We start from the raw sequence: 21,795 nt of genomic DNA on the forward strand, positions 1-21,795 counted from the left end.
CTTCGCTATAAGACCTACCTACCTGCCAAATTTCATGATGATTCTAAATCAACGGGAAGTATCCTATAGGTTTTCTTGACAGACACGACAGACGGACAGACAATAAAGTGATCTTATAAGGGTTCCGTCTTTCCTTTTGAGTTGTTTTGAATCCACCACAATGCTCCAATTTCTCTCCTCCAAAAACAACTGGCTGTCCTTGATCGCACACGTGCTACAATATTCATTTTCTTATCTATAATACTAGCTAGTGCCCAGCATGTTTTGCAATGCGATCCATCCGCTATTTATTCTATGGTGGAATCGTGGCGGAAATCTTCCCGCAAGTGCCAACAACAACTGTATTAAGTTTCAACTATACCATTCGGTTTCTCGTCTCATAAATTGCTGTCCATGATCGCACAGGTGACTTCGCGGTACTCCTGAAAGCCGGCATGTCGGTGAAGCGAGCGGTGTGCTACAACATTCTGTCGTCAGCGCTATGCCTGGCCGGCATGATCTGTGGCGTTCTGGCGGGCCACGCGCCCAATGCCACGCGCTGGCTGTTCGCGGCCGCGGCTGGCATGTTCCTGTACATTGCGCTTGTTGACATGGTGAGTTACACTCATTCTTTCTTTATAGTCGTATTCCTTCATCGCTGAGGGTCGTGAGTCCTTTCCATTAATCACATAATGGCAGGAGTTCTCTTGGGATAATAATGCGGTGGGTTCCCAGATCCTTCCTCATACCACTCACTAAGAGAACGAAAGTTTCAATTCTTAGGTTTTTACACTTACTATCAAATGTCAGTGATAATAACCTGGACCGATGGCTTAATGTGCTCTCCGAGGTACGGAGCACACGAAAAGGCCAAATATGGACCTCCAAAATCGGTCACCCATCCAGTTACCGACTTAGGACAACGTTGCTTAACAATATCCGTTGTCATACTCATACTACACTCATTATGAGTTAAATAAATTGCACTCATATAGTGTGTCACTAAACTCATGATCTGTGGCATTCTGGCGTACCGCAAGGTTAAATCGCTCGGCGGCATGATTTTGCCAATAGGGTGGTAACCAGCCACGGCCGAAGCCTTCCACCAGACCAGGCCAGAGACAATTTAGAAAATGTAAATTCCCAAATGAATTGCCACTGCCAGGAACCGAAAATCGGAATCAAAACATTTTTATTCAATTAAACTCTTACAATTACTTTTGAATCGTCAAATGCATCTACCACTGGCTCGGAATGCCTTTAAATCCGGGTTGAATCGAACCCGGGACCTCCCACTTATAAAACCGCAGCGCTCACCATTGCACCCGAGAGGTTGTTTATTAATTTTTTTTATTTTTATTTCTAGATGCCAGAGCTCAGCACCTCCCATAGCAAGGAAGGCACACTCTGCCAATGCATACTACAACTGATGGGCTTGGCAAGTGGCATTGGCATAATGTTGGTCATAGCTCTCTACGAAGAAGACTTGAAGAGTTTGTTCGGTTGAAGAATTAAAAAAAAAAAAAGAAATGCAAGAGACTTGAAGTGTCCCAGTGTGAAAGGGAATGTTTGTTGATAATGTATTGTAATATACAATTTTTAGGGTTCCCTACCAGACGGGTGCCTACGGGACCCTATTACTAAGCCTCCGCTGTCCGTCTGTCTGTCTGTCAGGCTATATCTCAAGAATCGTAAGGCCAGGTATCCACCTAAGCCGAGCGGAGAGATGAGTACAGTCAACCAATCTAATTTTTCAAAGATGACATTAATATTTTCACGTCATCAACCTGATTCGTCAAAATCATTTATTCAAAGGAGGTACAATTGTACTCCTTTTGGTGGTCGAAATTGTTTTTGTACGATATAGTGGTGATAATTAATTACGTAACTTAAAACTAAAGCTATAAGGGTTCCAAACGCGCCCAAGTCTGAGAAGAACCCATAACAAACTCAACCGGGTAACAACCGTCGACTGAGCACATCTCTCTTCTCCGCTTAGATGGATATCGGGTCTAATAGGTAGAGAGTTGAAATTTTCACAGAGTGTGTATTTCTGTTGCCGCTATGACATCAAATTAAAAAAAAAACAAGATTTTCAAAAAAAAAAAAGCCGCAACGTGCAAATCAAAACCCCGCTGGCAGATAGACAGACAGACGGACGGATAATAGGGTCCCAGAGTAATATGGTCTCGCTATCATCTTTTGAATACGGAACCCTAAAAAGTGAAGTGATGTGACGTAATCAACATACGATCCCATACTAAAAGTGACTCAAACATTCAGTAAGTGATAATCAAAAACCAAGTGTTTTTAAGTGAAGAAGTGAATTGGTCAAGTGCTTAAAGTGAAAGTGAAATGTTTTCGAGTCATATTGACTTGTGGAAACGATGTACTTATACTTATAATCTATTTTTTCTAAGCTGAATAATATGGCAAATTCTGTTATACACAATCCCTAAAATAGACTAAAATAAAATGAGTGGTATAAATATATTGCTTTCCCTTACATAATGCTCCCTGGGGAGAAGGAGAGCATGAGAATTAGACCTCCCAATTTACAGTGCGACAAGGATCTTTTGGCGCGTGGCCAAAATCGGGACTAACGCCGCCATCTTGTGAAGTGTCACGCTATAAGTTTGACGTGTGTATCTGTCTGTGGCATCGTAGCTCCTAAAGTAATGAACCGATTTTAATTTAGTTTTTTTTTTGTTTGAAAGGTGGCTTGATCGAGTGTTCTTAGCTATAATCCAAGCAAATCGGTTCAACCATTTGAAAGTTATCAGCTGTTTTCTTGTTACTGTAACCTTCACTTGTCGGGGGTGTTATAAATTTTTAATTTACACTTGTTTTAGTTTAGAGATTATGTACGATAGGAATGGCCACATTTTTTATCAGCTAAGAAAAATTGGATAGTATAGTTGGTTTTTTCTTAGTTTGCTTGAAAGATAGAAGAATCCTTCTCGGAGAAACGCGTAAGCGACGCGATTTGCCTGGTGCTTTAGACCTTCTGGAGTTAGATTTTCACTTGTATCATAGTTTCATTGTCAGTCAGCGGTTACAATTCAAAAGCACTTGTAAAAGTTTATTTGATTAAAAATCTATTCTATTCTATTCTATTCTACAAGGTCGTATGCGCCTCTTACGTATTTTAGCGGGAAGATACTTGTTTACCTTTTTTGCAAGATGAGGAAAACAGACTATATATAATATAAAAATATTATGTGATGTACTTAGAGGTAAGGCTCAAAAAATATTTTTCATAAAATTCTCAGCTTTGAGTGTAAATTTTTGAGTTTGAATCCTGAAACTATAAAAATCTAAATATACCTAAATTAGATGATGCCCGCTTGAATTTAGTTTTTTGAAAATTCTGTGGAAACTTTTTCAGAACTAATTTTTCAGGATAAAATGTCGTATGTCACTCTCCAGGTCTCTAGCTATATCCATGCAAAAAATCATATCGATCCGTTGCTCCGTTGCTGCGTGATTGGGGGACAAACCAACAATTGTGTGTAGTTCAGGATCACATTTACAATATTTGTAGCCGGTAATATTACTAGCTGGTAGCCGCGGCTTCGTCCTTGTGGATTTAGGTTTTTAAAAATCCCGTGGGAACTCTTGAGATTTGCGGGATAAAAAGTAGCCTATTTCATTCCCCAGGTGTCTAACTATGTCCATGCAAAAAACCACGTCGATCCTTTGCTCAGTTGCGGTGTGATTGAAGGACAAACCAACAGACCAATAAACTGACAAACAAACACACTTTCACATTTATAATATGGGTAATAATGATCAAAACGATATCATGACTAACTGACTGAAAACACAGCCCTAAAAGTTATAATACACAAAAATTTATACTCAAAGACTGGTAGGTACTATGGTAATTTGTACTGCTGATGGTAATTTTTTAGACTTAAACGAAAAAAACTTGTATCGAAATATTTATATATATAATATTAAAAATGACATAATATTATGTAGTGTACAAATATATATGAATGATATAAATTTTTGTCTTAAATTTTTTGTTTGTATTTCTGGTATATATGGTATATTTGATATATTTTTGGTGTCTCGAATGTCTGATACTTTGTAAACAAAATGTTGAAGTATGTATAGAATAATTACTTAATTTCATACTTAATTATAATAAATCAATAATAATTTTATCAAAAGCTGACTGATAATTTCAGATCACATACATGGTGTTAGGATTCTAGTAAATATAATTATGCATAAATCAGCAACACTAACTTCCTCGCCCCGGCTTACACATGGAATTAATAAAAAAAGGGGTCAAGTGCGAGTCGCACTTACACACGAAGGGTTCCGTACCATAATAAAAAAGATTGAGGGGAGGGGGGGAGAGGGGTTTAAAATGCAAAAAAAATACGCGTGATTAATGGACGGTATTGAGGGGGGGGGGGGGGGGGTTTGGATTAAAATGCAAAAAAAATACGGCTCCCTGTCTCCATGATTCTAGGTCAACTGGAAGTACCCTATAGGTTATTTGACAGACAGACAACAAAGCGATACTATAAGGGTTCCTTTGAACCCCAAAAATTCCTTTCTCAGTGTGGGTTTGCGTTACAAAGAGGACCTACATACAAAATCTCAAGTGTTAAGACCCAGCTGGTTAAACTATCTGTTGAATTTCTCCTTTTACATAAAGGTTAATAAGACAGATTTTATGTTAATACAGTATTTCCATACACTTTGTACTTAGGTACTCATTGCTCCTTCGTTTAGTTAGGTTTATTAGAACCAGTATTAAAATCTTTTTTTTTTCTCTCTCGTCTGGCTTTACAAAGATTAGCCAATGTCGAGTTCGTAGTTATTTACAAGTTAGGGAACTATATAAGTATGGACTTCGCCTGTGTCGGCGCTCGCCGACACACGCGCGGCTTCCCTTTAGAGCGCTTCCCAGTCAGTTCCACCACTAAAAACACCAGTAAAACAAAAAAACCCGGCTACTTTTATCAAAAAAAAAAAAAACACTCCAAAAAGGCAGAACACGCGCGCCAGCAAACACCAACACAGACCGAAGTCCATTAAAATCTTTAATAACATGTTATTAATTCTGTCCTTAATTTATTTTAGTGTCACTATGATTTTATAAATATTCCAGAAAACACTTTTACGTTTATAAAAGTGTTTCCTGGAATATTTATGAAGTGAACATTTTTTGGTAAAAATTTATTATTTAGATTAATAGCTCGTTCACACAGGCTGCGTAAGCGTAGACGTAGCGCGTACCATTGCGTTGTGATGTATGGAACTGTATGAAACATGGCACCCGCTTGCGTAAAGCGTGGACGTATGCGTAACCCGGTGTGTTAGGGGTTTACGCACGTCACTACGCACGTGGCACGTGTACGCAATTGGTGTGAATCGGCCTTAAAAAGTAATACAAGTTTTAGTTTAAAAAGTTTTAGTCTAAAAGTCTTATTTGGAAAGTGAAACTGCAGATATTCAATGCAAGTGTATTTTTTAAACATCCTAATTTTTGTCTTTATTTGATCGCATTATTAAATATTACTTACTATAACTTAGTTAATAAATTTATTTCCGAGATTAAATTGTTAATAGGTGCTAAAGTTTAAGTTAGTTACTTAATTACAGTACTTAGTTCCTACACTTAATAATAAGGGTTTTTTTTTTCTTTTAAAAGTGAACGTTTATGGAGGCTAACTTAACTGATGAAAATTTCATGTTTTTTTGAAAATTTCCCTGCATTTGATCATGTTCAACTTAAAAAATTGAGTATATTAAGATAACAAAACGAAAGTGCATTTGTTAAAATTTCACTTTTCAATTATTAGATTCACTTTTTGATATTAATTAAAAACTTAGTATAGCAGCAGGCGTTATTTTGCGGAAGTCCACGATATACAAAGAACCAAAAGCTTAATTTGCTATAATCCGCCAAACCAACGAAATCTGCATGGTGTAACATGCAGCATGCGACATACACCACCCGCTTTCCCTAAAGACAAGACTAGTTTCTTTAAAACAAGGGTGAATAGGCACCTTCCAGGTAAACGCGTCCCATCTTAGACCACATCATCACTTTCCATCAGGTGTGATTGTGGTCAAGCGCTTACCTATTGTAAGGTTATTTTTAAAAAGTTGATTTGAGTTGTCAAAAATAATATAAAATTATTAATTTAGCTGATGAAGGTAGTTTGGTAAAATCGATATTTGGCTCATTCGATGTCATACAATCTGTTACTAGGAGGCCAACAAGATTGAACTTGCATAAATACGGGTGTTTTGAAGGTTTGAGTTCAGTCTCCTTCTGAGATTCGGAGCGATATCGCATATTTTCGGTATTTGGGTTGTGAACTGGATAATTAGATGTTGAGATAGCAATCACGCTCTAATTAAATTACTTATTTTGGCATTAGTTTGTTTAGATTAAAACTCTCGGATAACCTTACACATTGAACTTGTGTTTTTTGTGTTGGTTTTGGAGAGGACATTCCAATTATTCGATAAAAATATTTAAATAATACCTGCTTTTCTGAGTGACGCCAATACTATAGTGAATAAAAAACAAAAAGACTTTTGCAAAGACTTTGCCAAAGTTAACTTGCTTGGTGTCTGGCTTTTCCTGCATGTTTATCAGTGGGAGGGCGGGCGGTGCATGTCGCATGCTGCATGTTGCACCATACAGACTTTATTGGTTTGGCGGATTATAGCAAATTAAGCTTTTGGTTCCTTGTATTAATTAAAAACGTTCTCAATTGAAAAGTGATCTTGAAAATCGAATTTTAATTGTTTAAAAAAAAAATTAGTGTACTTAATAAATATTTTTTTGTCAAGTTTGGAATTTCAATCTTGTATTTTTATACCTACCTAAATATCGTCTACTTAACTATTGCATATTTAGTGTAAGTTGCTCAAAAGTGGTCTAGCTTTTTGGAAATGTCTAGTTACATTGCTTTTTCTTGTAAATTCGTAATTTTATTGTTGAAACCAATTCTATAGTCCATTTTTGAACCAATTTAAGATAAAATTACATATTTTTGACAGGCAAATGCTTGCTGAAGGCGTCTCTCCGTCACTCGCTCCATACAAACGTAGTTCGTCTCTCATTGGAATAAATTCAAAATCAATACATATAATAAAATTGTAGAAAAGTGGTGTCTGTACAATGGAAATATATAAATAATATATAAATATATAAAAAAAGTAGCAGGGGTTGTTATTATATCGATGCCGAACCCGAAATTGTAATTTTTTTTTTGTCTGTTTGTCTGTGTGTTTGTGCACGCTAATATCAGAAACGGCTTATTCGATTTAGATACGGTTTTCACTAATATATTGTAGTAAGCTTCACTTAACATTAAGTGTTTATTTCATGTCAATCGGTTCATAAATAAAAAAGTTATGTCAATTTAAAGAATCACGGCGAACATTTTTAACGTACAGAGTACGTACTACACGCCTCGCGCCTGAGCGTCCGTGGCTATATAAAGCGCGCTGATTCCACGCGAACGAAGTCGCGGGCACAGCTAGTTCAAAATATTTTTATTCAATTAGACTTTTACAAGTTCTTCTGAATCGTCAAAAGCATCTATCACTGGTAATACTAACCAATCATACTCAATGGAATTTTGTAGAAACGTTCCGGGAACTAATATCTATGACTGTGGTTTTCCAGATTGCCGTTAAAATATTCGGTTTCAAAGTTACGCGGTCTTAAAAATTCACATACAAATCTTTGAGCCCCTGTAATTTCAAAACTACATATTTTTAGAAAAATCTAAAACACCACAGACACAGATATTAGTTTCTAGAATATGTCTGCAAAATTTCGTGGACTTTGGTTGCTTAGTATTCAAATGAAATTGGGGCTACGATTGTATGGAGTAAGTGACGGAGAGAGCCCTGTTAAGACAATCTAAGTAATATAAAATGAAAGCATTTATGTGTATTATTATTTACTTAATTTAGCTAATATAAAGATTTTTTTGCGTTTGCAGTACCATGGTAGCTTTTATCCGAATTTTTTATTATAACTTTTGGTTTTTAAATATTACGATTTATTATTGTATTTAAGTGAAAATTAATAAACTTAAGTTTAATTAAGTGATTGATTTAAGGGTTTAAATTTTAATAATTATGATTAGTTTTATTCATTTGAATTGTTATTTTGTGTTCACCTTCGAAGAATCAAGTATGCTTTTTTTTCATTGTGTGTTTTAATCATGCTGGCAACATTTTTTAAGTTTGATTTACAAAGGCTATTTTTTTGTACTACATGCATTTTACACCGCGCCGGATGCTGATGATCTGGTGGGAGGCTTCGGCCGTGGCTAGCTACCATCCTACCGGCAAAGCCGTGCCGCCAAGCGATTTAGCGTTTCGGTACGATGCCGTGTAGAAACCAAAGGGGTATGGGTTTAATAAAAACTGCCGTACCCCTTCCAAGTTAGCACGCTTCCATCTTAGTGTCATCACTTACCACGAGATGAGATTGCAGTCAACTAATTTGTATCTGAATAAATAAATAAAACGTTTGCATAAGAATGTTGCCAGCATATTAAATGTAGGGAGAGAGTGTGGATTTGTAAGAGCTCAGTGGAGCCGAGTGTGATAATACGGACATACGATAGGGAAACTATATTGTAATATATCGATTATTCGTACAAACTCCTTGGTTTTATTTTTACCTACCTTCATCATCATCAGCCTGTGGATGTCCACTGCTGGACATAGGCCTTCCCTAAAGAGCGCCACCACACCCGGTCCTCAGCCTTCCTCATCCAGCCACTTCCCGCCAGCTGCTTTATATCCATCGTGCTGGAGAGCGTCCCACACTACGCTTGCTATACGCGGTCTCCACTCAAGGACTTTCCGGCTCCAACGGCCATCGCCTCTACGACACGCATGCCCTGCCCACTGCCACTTCAGCTTGCTAATAGTTTGAGCTATGTCAGTGACCTTGGTTCTCCTGCGGATCTCCTCATTTCGGATGTTATCCCTCAGGGAAACTCCTAACATAGCCCTCTCCATAGCTCGCTGAGCAACTTTGAATTTGTGAACAAGGCAATTTGTCAGTGTTATGGCCAGTGTCCACGTTTTGTTATTTTTGTTTATTGCACGTCAGTGCAATTCTGCAACAATGCATTGTTGTTGTTGACACTCGCTCACAGTGAGCGAGTGTCAACCAATCAGAGGTGATTGCGATCTTGACATTGTAGCTGTCATTCTAACGTAATCGAGCCGCAGCTTTGAACAAAAAATTTCAAAAAGCACACACAAGCGAGGCCTTCACTGGTGCGTCAAAATTAGGGTGCCTTTCCACCAGAGATGTGCTATGCAGCTATGCTACGAAGATGTGAAATCTACGCTACAAAAATATGTGACCGTTTCCACCAATACTTGCTATGTAGCTGTGCGAGGAGGATGCGCTATGAAGATGCGCCGCCGCAAAGTAGCTGCGCGAGAAAGATGCGCCGCCGCAAAGTAGCTGCGCGAGAAAGATGCGCCGCCGCAAAGTAGCTGCGCGAGAAAGATGCGCCGCCGCAAAGTAGCTGCGCGAGAAAGATGCGCCGCCGCAAAGTAGCTGCGCGAGAAAGATGCGCCGCCGCAAAGTAGCTGCGCGAGAAAGATGCGCCGCCGCAAAGTAGCTGCGCGAGAAAGATGCGCATACTGTAAGTATTCTGCTCTGCACCACTGTCGACGGCCCATAGCACGCATCCTTCCATATAACAGCATATCTTAGTTGAATCCGTTTCCACCAGTGCTAAGCTATGTGCACCAATGAATATGGTGGATATCAAACGCATCCATAGCAACGTAGCATAGCACATCTCTGGTAGAAAAGCAGCCTCAGGCTACGGCGTACTTCGGCCGAAACGTTAAAGAAGTTCTAGTCAACGAATAAAGAAAAGCTTGCTTTTAAAGGTACCGTTTTTAAAAGGTTTTAGATAGATAGATAGAAACTCTATTGCACACAAAAACACATATAAGGATAACAACACAGTAAGAAGAAAACAGAAAAAAAAAAAAACAATTGTGTGCAAAGGCAGGTGTTTTAGTACATATTCGGACATATATGAAATAAAATCACCATTAAAAGATTAAATACATTTAATTATAAACATTTGGTACACTATAAATGAATGACACTAAGTTCAGGGCGTGATTCGTTTGGGAACATGGACGTCTTCCTGATGTTGTCCAGACCCAGGTACAGCATCACCACTCGCTCCATGCCGATGCCGCCGCCATTTGTTCACTGTTGTTGTTACTTATTGTTGTTGTAACTGCCAAGCCCCTTCCAAGTTAACCCGCTTCCATCTCAGACTGCATCATCACTTACCACCAGATGAGATCGCAGTCACAGACTAACTTGTATCAGAATAAAAAAAAAACAAAGTTCGTATTGCTGCGATTGCCTTTATTTGAATCCCAAGCGAGCGAAGGATTCTATAATATAGTTCCTGAGTGTAGTGATGGATTCAAAGTAACAAGAACCAAAAAACTTTGCTATCCTGACAGATTAAATAAAATCACCATAACAAGTTTAAATACATTTTAATTACATACATTTGGTACAATATTTTGCAGTTTTTTGACACTTATAGTACGCTCAGTTCAGGGCGTGACACGCTTGGGGTCGCGCGGGAACATGGACGTCTTCCTGATGTTGTCCAAACCCAGGTACAGCATCACCACTCGCTCCATGCCGATGCCGCCGCCTGCAAAACAAATTAATTAATTTATTACTTGTTAAGATGTCTTCATTGCACACACATTACAGGAAACAATACATAGATACTTAAGAAACTATACAAAATGCAAGGGCGGCCTTACTGCTAAAGCAATTCCTTAGAGACAATCTATGTTTTTAGTTTCTTTGTTTTTTCTTGGTTATTTCATGTTTTATGTGCAACTAGCGACCCGCCCCGGCTTCGCACGGGTGGACATTTATTTTTTTCTATTTTCCGGGATAAAATATGGCCTATACAGATTCGGAAGAATCCCTCTAAGTAATGGTAAAAGAAATTTTGAAATCGGTCCAGTAGTTTTTGAGCCTATTCAACACAAACATACAAAAATACAAAGGTTTCCTCTTTATAATATTAGTATAGATAAAGTTTTCTATCTATCTTTGGTGAACGGATTTAACTGACCCAAGCACAGTGAGTGATCTAAGGATTAGATCTATAGTGTACTTTGACTGGTTCAGCTTTAAGTTTCAGTTAAAACGAGACAGGTTTATGCCAGCGACACAATGCTATCTCGTTTTAACAGAGCCTTAAGTTTTAAGTTCCGTCTTGCCTGTGCAGTTAAAACAGAACAGGCAAGGCCGATAACTGCACAGTCCAGTCTTTAGCAGCTTTTGGAACTGCGCGGGATACTGTCTTGCCGACCACACGCACGCACTTAACTGCGCAAACTGATTGTGCAGGTAAGCCTTCAGTTTGCCAACATTTAAGACACTGTTAAAACGAAAGTGCGCTTAAAGTTTAAAACTTTAAGCGCGTCTTTTAAAACTCACATAGGTAACTGCAAAAAGTTAGAGGTGCGTGCCCGGGATCGAACCTTTGACCTCACGAAAAAGAAGTGGGCATCTTAGTATGCTAAAGGTAAGTTACCTGCATGCGGCGGGCAGCCCAGGCGGAAGGACTCGATGTATGCGGCGATTTTGCTTATATCGATGCCGTGGTGCTTCGCTCTCTCGGTGAGGAACTCCGGGTCGTGGATCCTCTGCGCGCCGCTCAGGATCTCCTCCCCACGCATGAACATGTCATACGAGTTTGACGCTTTCTGTAAATAAAGGTAAAGTCAAAGCCAAATATACAGAGAAAAAAAACATAAACATGCAGGTAAACATTGGGAAAGGTCTTTGAAGTGAAATTTTCTACTGATTACTAATAAAATACCCCAAAAAACGCGAATAAAAAAAATTCTTTTTGAAAATTCGCAATGTATTGCATTTTTTATTTTATTTTAAGACTAGCGACCCGCCCCGGCTTCGCACGGGTGGACACTACCACGAAAAATCCTATCTATTTTCCGGGATAAAATATAGCCTATACGGATTCGGAAGAATCCCTCCTCTAAGTAATGGTAAAAGAAATTTTGAAATCGGTCCAGTATTTTTTGAGCCTATTCAATACAAACATACAAAAATACAAAGGTTTCCTCTTTGTAATATTAGTATAGACTAATAAGTCAGTACGAACGTTGCGTAGATAGGAAGTCCAAGATTCAATTCCCGGGTTGTTAAGGTTGGGCATGGGTTCAAGTTTAAAAGTTCGCAATGGATTACAAATAAAACACCTGACTGACGCTAGAGGTCAACGAACGTTGCGTCGATAGGAAGTCCCAGGGAGGTAGGGTATTCACCGGGTTGTTAAGGTCGGGCATGGGTTAAAGTTTAAAATTTCACAATGTATTACAAATAAAACATCTGTCTAACGCTAGAGGTCAACGAAAGTTGCGTAGATAGATAGTCCAGGATTCCATTCCCGGGGAGGTAAGGTACTCACCGGGTTGTTAAGGTCGGGCATGGGTTAAAGTTTAAAAGTTCACAATGTATTACAAATAAAACATCTGACTGACGCTAGAGATCAACGAACGTTGCGTAGATAGGAAGTCCCGGGGAGGTAGGGTACTCACCGGGTTGTTAGGGTCGGGCATGGTATAAAAGGGTCGCACGGCTAGAGGGTACTTGTCCAGTATGTAGAAGTCCGTATCGTATTTGGCTCGCACCAGTCTCCCTAATAATTTCTCATCTGGAGTTGAAAGGTCGTCTTCTTCGCCCACCGTTACTCCTGTAAACAAATAAAAAAGCTATTAGGGTTCCATATCTCCAGAGAAAAACCGGCCAAGTGCGAGTCAGACTCGTGCACCGAGGGTTCCGTACTCAGGTATTTTTTTTCGACATTTTGCACGAGAAATCAATAACTATTATGGATAAAAATAAATAAAATCTGTTTTAGAAAGTACAGGTAAAGCACCCCGCTTGGTATAGTTATCTTAGTTTGAAAATTGAAAATCCTAATTAATCGCTCATGAACACATTTTAATTTTTTATTGTAATATTTATTGTAACCAAAAATTCACGGTTTTCGGTTTTTTTTCCTTTACTTGTGCTACAAGATCTACCTACCTGCCAAATTTCATGATTTTAGGTCTACGCGAAGTAGGTAGGTTTTTTTGACAGACATGACGGACGGACGGAGAAACAGATAGACAGATGGACAACGAAGTGATCCTATAAGGGTTCCTTTTTTCCTTTTGAGGTAGGAACCCTAATACGGAACCCTGATAGGACCTGTATGATACCTGTTGCGTATCTGACAACATGGAACTCACCAGCTTCCTTCAGCATGCTGATAGCCTGAGGGAACTCCAGCCTCAGAGGAGGGTCCAGGAATTTGAAGGGCTCCACTTTGAATTGTTGCCCCACCGTCGCTATTTCTGATGCGTATCTGTTGGTTCAAAATCAAATTCAAAATATTTTTATTCAATTAGACATTTACAAGTACTTTTGAATCATCAAAAGCATCTACCACTGGTTCGGAATGCCTTTCCTACCGAGAAGAACCAGCAAGAAACTCGGCGGTTGCTCTTTAATGACATGGAAGTATCATGTACACCAATGAAATATAGACCTTATTGCTTGATTTTAAGATTTTAAACACAAGGACAACAGACTCGTGCTTCCCCATTCCTGTTTTATAAGGTGCGTACAGTTATCCAAAGTGCGTACGATTACCCCAAGCGCGTTCAGTTACCCCGTAAGCGTTTAATGCGTAATATCTAGTGCAGAATCAAAGTGTAAGGCTACTTTCTAACTAGTGAATATTCCACGCATACACTAGCTGGATATACGACATCAAATGAGTTAACGGGAGCCGTTGGATGGTGGCGGTGTAAGACCATGGCGTGTCGAAGTCCCTGCAAGAGACGTATGTATGTCCAGCAGTGGTCATCTATGGATTGATAATGATGACTATGAGTTTGAATGGAGAAACACGCCGATATATCTATACTAATAAATAAAACTGAAGTGTCGTGTCTGTTTGAATGGGCTTATCTTCGGAATGGCTAAACTTATTTTGACGGGACTTTCACAGACAAGTAGAGGATTAACCAAGGAGTAACATAGGCTACTTTTTAACCGACTTTAAAAAATGGAATTGTGTTTTTCTACCTATGTACACTGATATCTCCGAAATTTCTGAATCGATTTGCGTATTTTTTTTTAACTTTGCGACATTGTTCCAAATAAAATGATTGATTTCAACTCCTCAATCCTGATGCTGAGATCTGACCAATCCACGTGGCCGAAGCTACGGGCATCATCTAGTCAGCAAATAAATGATTTGATATGATTTGAACGTAGAAGTACGCTGATATGTTTTATTATATTATTTTTGATGGCTATGGAGAGGAAGGGTAAGAGAGAAATGGTATGCTTACTGGTCTTGTAACCCTCGGAATATGTCAGTGAACGTCTGTCCAATGGTGTCCAGCACTTCGTGGTAGTGATGTTTGAACGACATCTCGAGGTCCAAACCGACGAACTCCGTCAGATGACGGTGAGTGTTCGAGTCTTCCGCCCGAAACACCGCTCCCACTGTGAACACCTGTAGAAAAATTGTATGGATAAAGAGAAAATGAATTGGATGGAGAAATGAATGTATGGATAAAGAAATATAGAGAATGAGTTTAAAAACAAGTAAAAAAAACTCATGTACTAAAAGATTGATATTTTTTACCCATGAACACAAAATAAGTCGAAAAACGACTAAGCTCGATATCAACTGGCGAGGTAACGAAGCTCTATGTCAAGGTAACGAAGTTCGATGTCGACTATCGGCTAACGAGGGTCGATGTTCAATTAATCAATTAATCAATTTATTTATTTGACTGTCGAGGTGACGCAGCTCAATGTCGACTGTCGAGGTAACAAAGTTCGATGTCGACTGTCGAGGTAACAAAGCTCGATATTGAGTGTCTAGGTAACGAAGCTCGATATCGATTGTCGAGGTAACGAAGCTCGATGCCAACTGTCGTTTTCGTTATAATGTAGATAATTTGTCTATTCACTAAGTTAGCCTGTAAATTATAGTATGCATTGATAGTCTAAACTGTAAATAAGATTTCATAAAATAATTATTTCTTTGCATTATATTATGCTGGCTTCCTATTAAAAAATTAAAAAGAATTGACAGGCAAAAGTAGTAAAAGTAGTTTGGCTTTGCCATGTTACCCCGCGTCCTTATTTACCCCATGCTTAATTTTAATTACATTGAATAAATGAGTACAAACCTTATCGAAATCGGCGGCAATGGCCATCTGCTTGTACAGCTGAGGACTCTGCGCTAAGTAGGCGGACGACTTGAAGTAAGAGACTGTGAAAACGTTCGCGCCGCCCTCTGACGCCGCCGAGATGATCTTTGGTGTGTGGATTTCTACGAAACCTGTATAGTGACATAGACTATTTGATAATGATTAACTGTATTTATATATTTTTTTTTATTCAGTTACAAGTTAGCCCTTGACTGCAATCTCACCTGCTGGTAAGTGATGATGCAGTCTGATATGGAAGCGCAGTAACCTGAAAGGGGTATGGCAGTTTTTATTAAATCCATACTCCTTTGGTCTCTATACAGCATCGTACCGGAACGCTAAATCGCTTGGCGGCACGACTTTGCCGGTAGGATGGTAACTAGCAACGGCCGAAGCCTCCCACCAGACCAGACCAGAAATTTTAAAATTCGAAACCCCTGCCGGGGATCGAACCCGGGACGTCCCACTAATAAGAGCACAGCGCTTACCACTGCTCCAGGGAAGCCGCCACGATCGGCGTGAATATTTCCACCATTCCCTATGCTATTCTGCGCCTCTTTGAGCCACGTATCTGTAAAATCTGTAAGTTGTTCAGGTGGGAGGCTTCGGCCGTAGCTAGTTACCACCCTACCGGCAAAGACTTTAGCACTCCGGCACTATGACGCGTAGAAAAGTGATGCCATACCCCTTGCAGATTAGCTCGTTTCCATCTTAGACAGAAGCGGGAAGTGGGTGGATGAGGAAGACGGAGGATCGTGTGTGGTGGCGCGCTCTCAGGAAGGCCTATGACCAACAGTGGACGCGCAAACACATTATTACGTTCGTCTCGACTCAGAATGTTTGCTAGTTTTACAGCATAACTAATCTTATATACCTCTTTTAGTCAAAATGTCTCTGAAGAGTCTACAAACGCCAGCTTCGAGCCTGAATATGGCTTGGTTTGCCGGAGTACGGAGGTCTAGCACGCGGTTGTCCAGACGCGTGTCCTGGTTGACACGGATTTTCAGTCCTTCGGGATCCTGCACCATAATAATATTAATTTAAAAAAAAAAACCAGCCAAGTGCGAGTCAGACTCGCGCACCGAGGGTTCCGTACTCAGATATTTTTTCGACATTTTGCACGATAAATCGAAAACTATTACGCTTAAAAATACATAAAAATCTGTTTTAGAATGTACAAGTAAAGCCCTTTCATATTATGATACCCCACAAGATATAGTTATCTTACTTTGAAAATTGAAAATACTTAATTTTGTTCATTAGCACATTTGAATTCTTTTTGGTGATGTAACCACAAATTCACGATTATCGTATTTTTTCCTTTACTAGTGCTATAAGACCTACCTATCTGTCAAATTTCATGATTCTAGATCAACGGGAGGTACCCCATGGGTTTCTTGACAGACACGACGGAGGGAAAGACAGACAGACACCAAAGTGATCCTATAAGATTGTGATCTAGATCCTGTACTTAGGGGGTAATTAAAAAACTAATGTGGGGTAAAAGTCACTCACATCTGTTTCAGGTCTGGAAGCATCCTCTATTTGCAAAGGCAGTTGGGGCTTCGCACTGGACACCACCCACACTTGCAGCCCTGCCAGTTCCACGTCTTGTACTGTGCAGGACTCCACTGCTGGAGATGTCTTTACTACTGTGGCGTATATGTCCACTATTGACTCTTTTGTTATACTGAAAAAAAAAATAGTAAGTAAAAATCCGGCCAAGTGCGAGTCGGATGCATCGTACAATCAATTAATTTATTTATTTGCTGATACAGGTTTTACAGGTGTAATTATAGAAATAGTCCAGCTGTATCACGCCAAGCTGGCATGCAAATACAAGATAGGTATAATACTATATACTTTTTTAAATGGCATGGCGGCCATTTTGAAATTCGCCATCTTGTTTTTTTATTGTTTGCTGTTATATCAGTGACAGAGATACATACTCTGTGAAAATCTTAATGGTCTACATATTACGATTCACGAGATACAGCCAGCTGACAGACAGATGGATAGACAGACAGACAACGGTGACTTTGTAATAGGGTTCTGTTGATACCTTTTGGGGTACGGTACCCTAATAAAGCAGAATTCTACCCTAAAAAAAAAAGAATACCCGGCTAAGTTTGTTGTAGGCTCTTCTCAGACTTGGGCGCGTTTAGAACCCTCGTAGCTTGTTTTAAGTTACGTAATTAATTATCACCACTATAACGTACAAAGACAATTTCGACCATCAAAAGGAGTACCTACTTTGAATAAATGATTTTGACTTTGACTTTGAAAGCGCTTATTGTTTGGCACTATAAAACATATCCATTTTTATTTTATTTTATTTATTTATTGTATTTACAATATTCTAAAACTATTTACATTGAATTCTTAGCGCCCTGAAGTCTTGGCGACTTGTCTGGGCGCTGCACATTCCTCTAAAAATTAACTGTATGATATACGGGTGAGACTACTCAGTACACTCAATACAATATTATGTCGGTATAAGATAATATATTATGCAAGGTAGGGTACCTACTCGGTTGCACAGCGCACGAACATTAGGTAGGTATTTGTGGCGCTCGGCACCGAGGCGATGCTAGCCAGCTCGTTACCGGACTTATTCACTATACAGGCTGTTCTATGTAGATAAAAATTAGATAAAAACTATAAGTAGTATAGGATATTTATAGAATGTAATTATGAATTACTATGCGTAGTATACGTGTGCGTAAAGACTTACTTTCCTGTAAACTTGACCATCTGCTTGCTGACTCTGTCACTGACTCGCATCAACAGCTGCACTGTGCTGGAGTTCTGCCGAAGCACGGCGAAGCATTGCTTCCCTATCCCGCGGGAAGTTTGCAGACGTGCTGTGAATGATAGAAAGAGAGATGCTGAAACAGATGCAAGAGCTAGAGAGCTTGAGAGAGAACAAGTGAGAGCGAGAAGGAGCGATATCAATAATTAGCTAGAGTGAGATAGGGAGACAGGGATTGAGAGGGAGGAAAGAAGAGAGCGAGAGACTCTGTCACTGACTCGCATCAACAGCTGCACTGTGCTGGAGTTCTGCCGAAGCACGGCGAAGCATTGCTTCCCTATCCCGCGGGAAGTTTGCAGACGCGCTGTGAATGATAGAAAGAGAGATGCTGAAACAGATGCAAGAGCTAGAGAGCTTGAGAGAGAACAAGTGAGAGCGAGAAGGAGCGATATCAATAATTAGCTAGAGTGAGATAGGGAGACAGGGATTGAGAGGGAGGAAAGAAGAGAGCGAGAGACTCTGTCACTGACTCGCATCAACAGCTGCACTGTGCTGGAGTTCTGCCGAAGCACGGCGAAGCATTGCTTCCCTATCCCGCGGGAAGTTTGCAGACGCGCTGTGAATGATAGAAAGAGAGATGCTGAAACAGATGCAAGAGCTAGAGAGCTTGAGAGAGAACAAGTGAGAGCGAGAAGGAGCGATATCAATAATTAGCTAGAGTGAGATAGGGAGACAGGGATTGAGAGGGAGGAAAGAAGAGAGCGAGAGACTCTGTCACTGACTCGCATCAACAGCTGCACTGTGCTGGAGTTCTGCCGAAGCACGGCGAAGCATTGCTTCCCTATCCCGCGGGAAGTTTGCAGACGCGCTGTGAATAAAAGAAAGAGAGATGCTGAAACAGATGCGAGAGCAAGAAAGCTAGAGAGAGAGCAAGCGAGAGCGATAACAATAATAAGCGAGAGTGAGATAGAGAGACAGGGATTAAGGGAGGGAGGAAAGAGAGAGAGAGAAAGGGAGCGAGTGATAGACCGCAAAAGCGCGCGAAAGAGAGAGGTGGGGGAAGAAAGAGAAACAGAGCGTGTGATTCTTTGTGGAGTAAGCTTCCTTTCGCTTAAGTGTTCAGTGTTCAGGCCTTAAATATGCCAATCATCATCATCATCCTGTGGACGTCCACTGTTGGACATAGGCCTTCCCTAAAGAGCGCCACCACATCCGGTCCTCAGCCTTCCTCATCCAGCCACTTCCCGCCAGCCGCTTTATATCGTCGGGCCATCGTGCTGGAGGGCGTCCCACACTACGCTTGCTATATGAGGCCTCCACTCAGTCATATGCAAAGGTCAAATTAATTTCCAGTCCACTGGACAGATGACCTGAAGAAAGTGGCAGGGAGCGAGTGGATAAGGAAGGCAGACCATGTTTGGTGGTGCAGTGTTGAAAAGGCTTATATCCAGCAGGGGCTTATATACAGGCTGATGGATTGGATTGGATTAAAAAAAACCCCCTTAGCCCTAACCTTAGCCTTAGGATAAAGCCCTTTCATATGATACCCCACTTAGTATAGTTATCTTACTTTGAAAATTGAAACACATTTTTTTTTTTTTAATGATGTAACCACAAATTCACGGTTTTCGGATTTATTCCTTTACTTGTGCTATAAGACCTACCTACCTGCCAAATTTCATGATTCTAGGTCAACAGAAAGTACCCTATAGGTTTTCTTGCAGACACAACAGACAGACGGACAGACAGACATACGGACAGACAGACAGACAACAAAGTGATCCTATAAGGGTTCTGTTTTTCCTTTTGAGGTAAGGAACCCTAATTAAATATAGAATGTTCTTACCTCTAACCCACACATCCTTGCCTTCTAAAGCAAGGCCCAGCTCCTTCACGTCAACATAAACCCGGTCTCTGTTTTCTCCTGTAGACTGTATCAGTTTCAGAACTCCATACTGTCCTTCTGATATATCGGGTTCTGATGTTTCATTCTGGGGTACAGCTCCCTGAAATAATCCATACTAATATTATGAATGCGAAAGTGTGTCTGTCTGTTTATCTGCTAGCTTTTAACTGCCCAACAGTTTAACCGATTGTGATGAAATTTAGTAGCTTACATCTCAGGGACGGACATAGGCTACTTTTTATCCCGGATAACCAGAGTTCCTACGGGATTCTTATTGACCTGTCCGTTTAACAGCTTAATATGTTTGGTATAAAGGCAGCTTGCATCCCGGAAATTGTCATAGGCAACTTTTTATCCCAGAAAATCAAAGAGTTCCTGCAGGATTAAAAACCTATGTCCACACAAAATCACGGGCATCATATAGTAATATTATAAATGTGAAAGTTTGGATGTTTGTTACACCACAAGAGTGTATGAGAGCAACCAAAATTTCAACAACTGGACTGATTTGGATATTTTGAATTTTAGAAAACACATAATTATGACTTTGGCCGCTACAAAGTCCAAGTCAGATAAAAATCTTTGGATTACCTTATGCTCAGCCTTTTTCTGCTGCTTTTCTGCAGCCTTGGCCGCTTTCTTGGCAGCCTTTTTGCTGCTCGCTGCATCCCCTTCCACGGGGACCTGGGCTTCAGATACTACCATGATGACTTAAACTGAAAACCAAAATGAATCTGGTTAAACCATTACTTAAATGACAAAAAATCTATTTTTATTTATTATTATCATGATTAACATAGCTAATATTATTTAAAAAAAAAACTTTCCTCACTAAAATGTATAGAATAGTGTTCCTATGTAAAGCCAGATAAGAAAGAAAGAAAAAAAAGAATAGTGTTCTGGACTTCGTCTGTGTTGGCGTTTGCTGGCGCGCGTGTTGTGCCTTTTTGGAGTGTTTTTTTTGTTAAAAGTGGCCGGTTTTAGTGTTTCACTGGTGTTTTTTGGTGGTGGAACTGACTGGGAAGCGCTCTAAAGGGGCGACGCGCGTGTGTCAACGAGCGCCGGCACAGACGAAGTCCATACTTATATAGTTTCCCTAACTTGTAAATAACTACAAACCATGGCTAATCTTTGTAAAGCCACGAGAAAAAAAAAGAATAGTTCTAACGTTGTTTTCTGGTACGAGGTGTATCCCAAAGGTATGTGAAGTACTGGCAGTCCACGCTTGGCTAGGAGACCCGTGCTCAGCCGGCGATGTTGATTTTAATAGGTTTGGAGTTTCTTTGAATTCGTCAAGTGAAAAGTTTTGTAAAGCAGTATCGTTAGAGATAATTCATAAACAAAGGGAAGATGTTTTCACATAGCGGTGAAAATTACCATGATTAACCCAAATAACCATAACAATTAGCACACCGGCACTTCCCAGTTAAGTTATAAATAGTTTTCACAACAAGTGGTAAAGACAATAAAACACAATATGCATCAGACATACTGTATGAAACTCACCGGTATTGTGGTTTATACGTCACACGACACGATAAGGCACTCGAATGATACTATATTATTTAAAGTGCTAAATTAACTTGCTTGGGATATAAAATAAATAGGTTATTCACACAACACATTCCACTGCATTCCAAAATCAAGTGACATGGGTGACATTTGTTTGTTTTGACTTTTATGACATTGCTAACGTGTTGCTAACGTCAAATATAACCTCTGACGTTACCCAAAATTTTGCTCTGGATTCTAGCAAATTAGATTCAATAGGGTTGTGCAAAAATCGGTAAAAATATTTCTTAATATTTTTTTCATAAAATCAAATCTGATGTCT

General features: G+C 39.7%; 3 protein-coding genes across 5 annotated transcripts in view; 1 reads left to right on the plus strand and 2 right to left on the minus strand.

The window, feature by feature from the left end:
- Positions 1-2,379, plus strand: part of LOC123879241 (zinc transporter foi) — a 66,918-nt gene extending 64,539 nt beyond the window's left edge. For all 3 annotated transcript variants that reach the window (XM_045926869.1, XM_045926870.1, XM_045926871.1), the window contains exons 7-8: positions 406-593; positions 1,346-2,379. In XM_045926869.1, coding sequence (XP_045782825.1) covers positions 406-593; positions 1,346-1,486 — 329 coding nt within the window. In that variant the 3' untranslated portion in view covers positions 1,487-2,379. The remainder of the gene's footprint in view (positions 1-405; positions 594-1,345) is intronic.
- Positions 2,380-2,879: 500 nt separating this feature from the next.
- LOC123879237 overlaps positions 2,880-21,795 on the minus strand; it is a 33,159-nt gene continuing 14,243 nt past the window's right edge. The window contains exons 9-10 of the mRNA XM_045926860.1: positions 7,302-7,313; positions 2,880-3,623 (exon numbers count right to left, since the gene is read on the minus strand). The gene's annotated coding sequence lies outside the window, so the exon portion shown is untranslated. The remainder of the gene's footprint in view (positions 3,624-7,301; positions 7,314-21,795) is intronic.
- Positions 10,514-21,627, minus strand: LOC123879246 (aspartate--tRNA ligase, cytoplasmic). Its single transcript, XM_045926876.1, has 12 exons — positions 21,468-21,627; positions 20,553-20,677; positions 19,902-20,061; positions 18,038-18,167; positions 16,819-16,993; positions 16,178-16,322; positions 15,283-15,434; positions 14,431-14,597; positions 13,321-13,436; positions 12,622-12,776; positions 11,595-11,766; positions 10,514-10,694 (listed from the first exon to the last, which is right to left on the minus strand). The coding sequence occupies exons 2-12, from the start codon at positions 20,664-20,666 to the stop codon at positions 10,591-10,593; spliced, it is 1,590 nt and encodes a 529-aa protein (XP_045782832.1). The 5' UTR covers positions 20,667-20,677; positions 21,468-21,627; the 3' UTR covers positions 10,514-10,590.

Source organism: Maniola jurtina, chromosome 27, assembly GCF_905333055.1.
Source record: "Maniola jurtina chromosome 27, ilManJurt1.1, whole genome shotgun sequence".
NCBI classification, from domain to species: Eukaryota; Metazoa; Arthropoda; class Insecta; order Lepidoptera; family Nymphalidae; genus Maniola; species Maniola jurtina.